Genomic DNA, 10,109 nt, shown 5'->3' on the forward strand with positions numbered 1-10,109 from the left:
CTACCTATCTCTCATCTATCTGTCTGATGTATCAATCACCTCTCTGTCTTCTATCTAATTTATTGATTACTTCTCTGTCTTTATATCCATGCATATAAACACACATAAGAGTATATAGACACTATTTGATGCATACACAAGTCATATGTATTTATATGTGTAAAACACATTTGTGTTTATATAGATTCATACACATATATATATTTGTGTCCTTCTATCAATACCTTTACTGCTGTAAAGATAGAAACCATCTATATATCTATCCATTTTTTTTTTTTTTTTGCTGAGGCATTTGAGGTGAAGTGATTTGGCCAGGATCACACAGCTAGAAAGGATTGAGTGTGTGAGTCCAGATTTGAGATCCTCCTGACTTCAGGGCAGGTGCTTTATCCATTGCGCTACTTAGTTGCTCGAATGCATTTATTTTTCTATCACTTGTCTCTCTATTTCTATCTTCTCCATCATCCCTCTCATGTCTTGTCCATCTGCATTGGTAAACATAGATTTTCTCTATTAGGTGCCTATGGAAATAAAATCCCAAAGTCATTAGTAATTCCTTTTCAAAGTAAATTAGTTCATCTTCAAAGCAGCTGACCTAGGAAATAAATTCTTTTTACATAATAAGAAATATAATGCAGAAATTATAGCAATTGTAAATGTTGGCTCTGGAAGTGGCAGTGTAGACTATTTTGTCAAAACTGCTCATTTTCTAGATGCTTGACTTGGTGCTAAGAGGTGCTAACAGTGAAATTCTTAGGAAGGGATAAAATTCACTGTAAAAGTCATATTTCTTGTATTCCCAATTCCATCTTCTGATCATTGAACCAAACAAGAGACACGTGCTAGCTTCTGCCTAGATTTTCTCTAATTAGAGGAGAGATACCCTTGGAAGGATAAGGAAAAACCTTCTTCACCTTAATTACAGAAAAGATTCCAAGTAAGGATAATGAGAATTTATTTAGGGGATGATGAACCAAGAACCTGCTGAAGATGGCCGTTCAAGTTTGGGAGCAGAAAGGGGACGTCTATCTGTTTGTTTTTTCAGAAAGCCATGTTTCTAATGTGGACAGTCTTAGCAAGAAAGAAGTACAACATCTGAGCAGTAATAGAGTGACCAGTTGCTTATGTGTAAACTCAGAATCAGAGCTCCTGAAATGCCAGTCAAGTACATGAAAGATGGACTAGAGAGATGAGATTAGCAAAGGGAAGAAACGAACAAATATATGAGGCTCATTTTGGAAGAGACAGCGTTTCTACTGTGTGAGATTCTCTTTAGTTTAAGACTATGACATAAATCTTAAACAATATATATTGGCCATTTGAATTAGGGGACATAGTAGTTGAGCAGCTGAAGAGACTATAATGAGTGCTGGGTTTGAAATCAGGAAGACTCAATTTCATGAGTTTAAATTTGACCTCAGATACTAATTTGTGATCCTGGGTAGGTCTCTTAATCCTCTTTGTCTCATTTTCTTATTTGTTAAATGAATTAGAGGAGGAAATGACAAACTACTCCAATATTTTTGCCCACAAAAACCCAAAAGGGATCGTGGAGAGTTGGGCAGAACTGAAAACTGACATCAATATCATTATTTTTATTTTTGGTTGTTTGTTTTTCTTTCTGAGGGCATCTGCATTTAGAATCATAATTGGTTTCAAGTTCCAAACTCTACCAATGATCTTAGTTACTTTGTACGAAAAAAATTGAATCAGTTTGGGGCTTGTTTGACCATCCTGTGAAACAATATTGCCAATGAAATTATCTTAATTGTATATAAAGTCAGAGTGCTTTGAAACCAATTTTGTGATTTGGAATATGAAATAAAAATGATAATCTTTCCCTCAAATTCATCTCTCTCTCTCTCTCTCTCTCTCTCTCTCTCTCTCTCTCTCTCTCTCTCTCTCTTGCTATTACTGTCTTTCTCTTTCTCAATTTAAGATTTATAGATAGAAATATATATAGATATAAATAAATGTATAGATATAATAGTACATATCTATAGAGAGAACGCTATATATATAGATGTAGGTACAAAAATACAAGAATTTATATATATATATATAAATGTATATATGCATGTGCTCACATATGTGTTTGTATGTACACAAGTACAAAATCCATTTCTATCTTTGGAGGTGATGTTCTCTCTTTTATCTTTGTAGGGGTTCACTTTCCTAATGTTTATCATGTATAACCTCCTCTGGTCATTCTACAGGACTAATTATTTAAAATTTGGTTCCAGAACTATTAGAATTAGCCTTGTTGTTTTTTTTATATACCTTCTGCCTTCAGCTGGTTTTGACTTAAAATATCATGTAATTTTGTTTTAGTTCAAATTTAATGGGACAGAATAATTTCCAACTTCTAGCTGAATAAGTTTTTTAAAAATTCTTTCTTCTCTTTAACAATTTTGGGCTCCCTGATACTTAAACTTTCATTTATTTTCAGTTAAATTACAGCACAGCAGCAGGATGGGCAACTTGTCAATCATCACAGAATTCCTCCTCATGGAGTTTTCCAGCTCACGGGAACTGCAGGTCTTACACGCTGTGCTGTTCCTGCTGATTTACCTGGCAGCCCTCCTGGGGAATCTTCTCACCTGTGCTGCAATTATCACAGACCCTCACCTTCACTGTCCTATGTATTTTTTCCTGAGTAACTTATCCCTACTGGACATCGGGAGCATCTCCGTCACACTTCCTAAATTCATTGTGAATACCCTGTGTCGTGTTCAGTCCCTGTCCCTCCTGGGCTGTGCTGCCCAGATGTTCTTCTTTCTTTTCTTTGCAGTCACAGAGTTTGCTTTACTTGTGGCCATGTCCTATGACCGCTATGTGGCCATCTGCCAGCCCCTCCACTATGGGATCATCATGAGTCCAGCACGTTGCCTCTGGGCAGCAGCTGGCTCGTGGCTCAGTGGGCTTCTTTATTCAGCTGTACACACAGGGAACATGTTCCGCCTGCCCTTCTCAGGATCCAATGTGATCCACCAGTTTTTCTGTGACATCCCTCATGTCTTGAAAGTCTCAGCCTCTGATGTGTTTAATACTGAGTTTGTATTAATTGTAGCAAGTTCATGTCTTTTGCTTTTCTGCTTTGCCTTTTTAATCGCATCCTATGTTTGCATCTTCTCCAGTGTGCTCAAGATTCCTTCTGTGGAAGGGCGCTACAAGGCCATTTCAACCTGCTCCCCTCAGTTGATAATCATCATGTTATTTCTCTCTTCTTCAATAATGGCAGTTTTCAGGGACACATCAGACACATCACCTATCCAAAACCTTTTAACTGCAATGACTTATACCACTCTGCCTCCCCTGTTGAACCCTCTCATCTATAGCCTGAGGAACCAGAAGGTCACAGCTGCCATGGGCAAAATGATCAAGAGGATATTTTTTCTCAAGAAACATTCATCCTTGAAAACTTAAAAGCAGGGACAGTTAGGTGGCCCAGTGTTTAGAGCACAAGCCCTGAAGTCAGGAGGACCTGAGTTCAAATCTGGTCTCAGACACTTAACACTTCCTAGTTGTGTGGCCCTGGGCAAGTCACTTAACCCCAATTGCCTCAGCAAAACTGAAAAAAAAAGAAAAAAAGAAAACTTAAAAACACTGAAGAATATGTATTTGGCATGTCAAATGTATGAGGTAACACACGAGGTAGGCTTTTTTTTTTTTTTTTCATTAAAGAGATTGCTTTATTTAAACACATTCTTATTTTGTTTCCATCCCCAAATTGGACAGTTCATTGGACTTGATATTCTTTGCCTAATCATCTATCTCAAAAACACATGTCGTTCCTTTAAATATATACATATTGCCGGGGAGGGGGGAAGGATATAGTGAAAAGAATTCCTTTTTTTTTTTTTTTTTTTTTTTTATAATAAATTTTATTTTATTTAATAATAACTTCGCATTGACAGAATCCATGCCAGGATAATTTCTACACGACATTATCCCTTGCAATCACTTATGTCTCGTTTTTTCCCCTCCCTCCCTCCCCCCCCCCCCCCCAGGATGGCAAGCAGTCCTATATATGCTAAACATGTTGCAGTATATCCTAGATACAATACATATTTGCAGAACCAAACAGTTCTCTTGTTGCACAGGGAGAATTGGATTCAGAAGGTAAAAATAACTCGGGAAGAAAATCAAAATTGCAAATAGTTCACATTCATTTCCCAGTATTCCTTCTTTGGGTGTAGCTGTTTCTGTCCATCATTTCTCCAATGAAACTCAGTTAAGTCTCTTTGTCAGAGAAATCCACTTCCATCAGAATACATCCTCATACAATATCGTTGTCGAAGTGTATAATGATCTCCTGGTTCTGCTCATCTCACTTAGCATCAGTCCATGTAGGTCTCTCCAAGCCTCTCTGTATTCATCCTGCTGGTCATTCCTTACAGAGCAATAATATTCCATAACGTTCATATACCACAATTTACCCAGCCATTCTCCAATTGATGGGCATCCATTCATTTTCCAGTTTCTAGCCACTACAAACAGGGCTGCTACAAACATTTTGGCACATACAGGTCCCCTTCCCTTTTTTAGTATCTCTTTGGGGTATAAGCCCAATAGAAACACTGTTGGATCAAAGGGTATGCACAGTTTGATAACTTTTTGGGCATAATTCCAGATCGCTCTCCAGAATGGCTGGATTCGTTCACAACTCCACCAACAATGCATCAATGTCCCCGTTTTCCCGCATCCCCTCCAACATTCATCATTGTTTTTTCCTGTCATCTTAGCCAATCTGACAGGAGTGTAGTGATATCTCAGAGTTGTCTTAATTTGCATTTCTCTGATCAATAGTGATTTGGAACACTCTTTCATGTGAGTGGTAATAGTTTCAATTTCTTCATCTGAAAATTGTCTGTTCATATCCTTTGACCATTTATCAATTGGAGAATGGCTTGATTTTTTATAAATTTGAGTCAGTTCTCTATATATTTTGGAAATGAGGCCTTTATCAGAACCTTTAATTGTAAAGATGTTTTCCCAGTTAGTTACTTCCCTACTAATCTTGTTTGCATTCGTTCTGTTTGTACAAAGGCTTTTTAATTTGATATAATCAAAATTTTCTATTTTGTGATTGGTAATGGTCTCTAGTTCATCTTTGGTCACAAATTTCTTTCTCCTCCACAAGTCTGAGAGATAAACTATCCTATGTTCTTCTAATTTATTTATAATCTCGTTCTTTATGCCTAGGTCATGGACCCATTTTGATCTTATCTTGGTATGTGGTGTTAAGTGTGGGTCCTTGCCTAATTTCTGCCATACTAATTTCCAGTTATCCCAGCAGTTTTTATCAAATAATGAAATCTTATCCCAAAATTTAGAATCTTTGGGTTTGTCAAACACTAGATTGCTATAGTTGACTATTCTGTCTTGTGAACCTAACCTTTTCCACTGATCAACTAATCTATTTCTAAGCCAATACCAGATGGTTTTGGTGACTGCTGCTTTATAATATAATTTTAGATCAGGTACAGCTAGACCACCTTCATTTGATTTTTTTTTCATTAATTCCCTTGAGATTCTCGACTTTTTATTGTTCCATATGAATTTTGTTGTTATTTTTTCTAAATCATTAAAATATTTTCTTGGAAGTCTGATTGGTATAGCACTAAATAAATAGATTAGTTTAGGGAGTATTGTCATCTTTATTATATTTGCTCGGCCTATCCAAGAGCACTTAATATTTTTCCAATTATTTAAGTCTGACTTTATTTGTGTGAAAACTTTTTTGTAATTTTGCTCATATAATTCCTGACTTTCCTTTGGTAGGTAGATTCCCAAATATTTTATGCTATCAACAGTTATTTTGAATGGAATTTCTCTTTGTATCTCTTGCTCTTGGATTTTGTTGGTGGTGTATAAGAATGCTGAGGATTTATGGGGATTTATTTTGTATCCTGCTACTTTGCTAAAATTATGAATTATTTCTAATAGCTTTTTAGTAGAATCTCTGGGGTTTTCTAGGTATACCATCATATCATCTGCAAAGAGTGATAGTTTGGTTTCCTCATTGCCTACTCTAATTCCTTTAATCTCTTTCTCGACTCTTATTGCAGAGGCCAGTGTTTCTAATACAATATTGAATAATAATGGTGATAGTGGGCAACCTTGCTTCACTCCAGATTTTACCGGGAAAGGTTCCAGTTTTTCCCCATTGCATATGATGCTTACTGAAGGTTTAAAATATATGCTCCTAACTATTTTAAGGAAAAGTCCTTTTATTCCTATGCTCTCAAGTGTTTTTATTAGGAATGGCTGTTGGATTTTATCAAATGCTTTTTCTGCATCTATTGAAATGATCATATGGTTTTTGTTTGGTTGGTTGTTGATATAGTCAATTATGTTAATAGTTTTCCTAATATTGAACCAGCCCTGCATTCCTGGTATAAATCCTACTTGGTCATAGTGTATTATCCTGGGGATGATTTTCTGTAATCTTTTTGCTAATATTTTATTTAAGATTTTAGCATCAATATTCATTAGGGAGATTGGTCTATAATTTTCTTTCTCTGTTTTCAGCCTACCTGGTTTAGGTATCAGTACCATATCTGTGTCATAAAAGGAGTTTGGTAGGACTCCTTCAATCCCTACTTCTTCAAATAGTTTATTTAACATTGGAGTTAATTGATCTTTAAATGTTTGATAGAATTCAGATGTAAATCCATCTGGTCCTGGGGTTTTTTTCTTAGGGAGTTGATTGATAGTTTGTTCTATTTCTTTTTCTGAGATAGGAGTGTTTAGGATATTTACTTCTTCCTCTGTTAGTTTAGGTAAGCTATATTTTTGGAGGTATTCTTCTATTTCATTTAAGTTGTCGAATTTATTGGCGTAAAGTTGGGCAAAGTAACTCCTAATTATTGCTCTAATTTCCTCTTCGTTAGTGGTGAGTTCTCCCTTTTCATTTTTAAGACTAACAATTTGATTTTCCTCTTTCCTTTTTTTAATCAGATTTACTAAGGGTTTGTCTATTTTGTTGGTTTTTTCATAGAACCAACTCTTAGTTTTATTAATCAATTCAATAGTTTTTTTACTTTCAATTTTATTGATCTCTCCTTTTATTTTTTGAATTTCAAGTTTAGTGTTTGATTGGGGGTTTTTAATTTGTTCCTTTTCTAGCATTTTTAGTTGCAAGCCCAATTCATTGACCTTCTCTTTCTCTATTTTATACAAATAGGCCTCTAGAGATATGAGATTTCCCCTTATTACCGCTTTGGCTGCATCCCATACATTTTGGTATGATGTCTCATTATTATCATTTTCTTGGATGAAGTTATTAATTATGTCTATAATTTGCTGTTTCACCCAATCATTCTTTAGTATGAGATTATTTAGTTTCCAATTATTTTTTGGTCTACTTTCCTGTGGCTTTTTATTGAATGTAATTTTCAATGCATCATGGTCTGAAAAGGATGCATTCACTATTTCTGCCTTACTGCATTTGAGTTTGAGGTTTTTATGTCCTAATATATGATCAATTTTTGTATAAGTTCCATGAACTGCTGAAAAGAAGGTGTACTCCTTTCTGTCCCCATTACATTTTCTCCAGAGATCTATCATATCTAATTTTTTCTAGTATTCTATTTATCTCTTTGACTTCTTTCTTATTTATTTTGTGGTTTGATTTATCTAATTCTGAGAGTGCAAGGTTGAGATCTCCCACTATTATAGTTTTACTGTCTATTTCTTCTTGCAGCTCTCTTAATTTCTCTTTTAGGAATTTAGATGCTACACTACTTGGTGCATATATATTTAATATAGATACTTCTTCATTATTCATTCTACCCTTTAGCAAGATATAGTGCCCTTCCTTATCTCTTTTGATTAGATCAATTTTTGCTTTAGCTTGATCTGAGATCAGGATGGCTACCCCTGCTTTTTTGGCTTCACCTGAAGCATAGTAGATTTTGCTCCAACCTTTTACCTTTAACCTGCATGTATCACCCCGCTTCAGGTGTGTTTCCTGTATACAACATATTGTAGGATTCTGGCTTTTAATCCATTCTGCTAACCGCTTCCTCTTTATAGAGGAGTTTACCCCGTTCACATTTATGGTTAAAATGACCAATTCTGTATTACTTGCCATCTTGTTGACCCCGGTTTATGCTTTTCTCCCTTCTTACTCCCTTACCCCCTCCCTTACCCCCCTTCCCAGTATTAAGCTTGTGAGCTCCCCTTGCTTCTCACAGCCCTCCCTTTTTCAGTATCCCTCCCCTCCCCTTAGAGTTCCCCCCCCCCAACTTACCCCTTTCCCTCCCAGTTACCGTATTCCCTTCCACTTAGCTTATTCCTTCCTTTTTCACTTTTCCCTTCTCACTTTTCAATGAGGTGGGAGAAGTTTCACCATAGATTGAATATGTCTAAAATTCTTCTCTTACTGCCAATTCTGAAAGCAGTAAAATACTCACTATTTTCATTCCTCTCCATTCTTTCTCTCAGATATACTAGGTTTTCTTTGCCTCTTCATGAAATGTAGTACCCCCACTTTCCCTTTTTTTCTAGTACAATGTCCTTTCCTCAACTAGTTTCTAGAACAAGGTATACATGTATTTTTTATACATCTTTACAGCCGAAATATAGTTCCCAAGATTAATCTTTACCTTTTTAGATTTCTCTTGAGTTCTGTGCTTGTAGATCAAATTTTTTGTTAAGTTCTGGCTTTTTCATCAGAAATAGATGAAATTCGCTTATTTCGTTGAATGTCCATCTTCTTCCCTGGAAAAAGATGCTCAATCTCGCTGGGTAAGTTATTTTTGGTTGCATACCAAGTTCCTTAGCCTTTCGGAATATCATATTCCAGGCCCTTCGATCCTTTAATGTGGATGCTGCCAGATCCTGGGTGATCCTTATTGTGGCTCCTTGATACTTGAATTGGGTTTTTCTAGCCGCTTGCAGTATTTTTTCCTTTGCCTGAGGGTTCTGGCATTTGGCCACTATATTCCTTGGTGTTTTGATTTTAGGATCCCTTTCAGTAGGGGATCGATGAATTCTTTCAATGTCTATTTTACCTTCTGTTTCTATGACTTCTGGGCAGTTCTCTTTGATAATTTCCTGGAAGATAGTGTTCAGGCTTTTTTTTTCATCATACTTTTCTGGAAGTCCGATGATTCTCAGGTTGTCTCTCCTGGATCTGTTTTCCAGGTCTGTTGTCTTCCCCAGAAGGTATTTCACATCCTTTTCCATTGTTTGATTTTTTTGGATTTGCTTGACTGATTCTTCTTGTCTCCTCGAGTCATTCAATTCCAATTGTTCGACCCTGATTTTCAGTGAGGTATTTTCTTCACTCACTTTTTTAAGATCTTTTTCTAATTGTCCAATTGAGTTCTTTTGTTCTGTGGAATTTTTTTCCATTTCGCCAATTTTGTTTTTTAGAGAGCTGTTTTCTGTTTCCAGTTCACTAATCCTATTTTTCAAGGATTTGGTTTCTTTATCCACTCTCTCTTTAACTGACTTCTCCAGGCTCTTTTGCCAAGCCTCCCTCTCCTTTTGCAGAGCCTCCCTCTCCTTTTCCCATTTTTCTTCTAGCTCCCTTGTGAGAGCCTTTTTAATTTCCTCCATGAGATTCATCTGTGCTGAGGGACATAAGGTCTCCTCCTTCGGGGATTCACCTGGGGACTGTTTGTTTTTAGTCTCCTCAGGGTTTGGAGTCTGCTCTTTATCTGTATAAAAGCTGTCCAGGGTTAAATTCTTTTTCAGTTTCTTGCTCATTCTGTCTATTTATCAAAGACAAACTATCAAAGAAACAGAAGGAAAAAAAACCCCTTGAATGGAGGCTGCTTTCTTTGGGGAGGGGCAGGGTATTCGTGAGGCACAGGTCCTACTGTGCTATGGCGCCTGCGCGCTGAGATCCGAGCGCTCTGAGATCCGAGCGGGCTAAGACACTGTGGGGGAGGGGTGGCCAGGTCCCTAGAAACTCCAGCTGTTTGGGATTGTATTCTTCACCCCGGTGTTTTTAGCTTCTCTGCTGGGCTGCTGACTTGCTCCTATAGCAAAGCTCTCACCGCAGAGACGGCTGCGGTCCTACCCCCTCTCCGCTCCACCCGGTTCTGAGCTGCTATCTGTGCTCTGGTTGCAGCTGCTGCTACCCGCAGACTGCT

The 10,109-nt window shown here is 37.0% G+C and overlaps 1 protein-coding gene across 1 annotated transcript; it reads left to right on the plus strand.

Moving 5' to 3' along the window:
• The first annotated feature begins 2,472 nt into the window (after positions 1 to 2,472).
• LOC127541664 (olfactory receptor 14I1-like) lies at positions 2,473 to 3,426 on the plus strand. The gene has a single exon (XM_051966883.1). It carries the CDS (start codon positions 2,473 to 2,475, stop codon positions 3,424 to 3,426), a length of 954 nt encoding a protein of 317 aa, XP_051822843.1.
• The last annotated feature ends 6,683 nt before the right edge of the window (positions 3,427 to 10,109 follow it).

This window comes from Antechinus flavipes, chromosome 6, assembly GCF_016432865.1.
Source record: "Antechinus flavipes isolate AdamAnt ecotype Samford, QLD, Australia chromosome 6, AdamAnt_v2, whole genome shotgun sequence".
Lineage (NCBI taxonomy): Eukaryota > Metazoa > Chordata > Mammalia > Dasyuromorphia > Dasyuridae > Antechinus > Antechinus flavipes.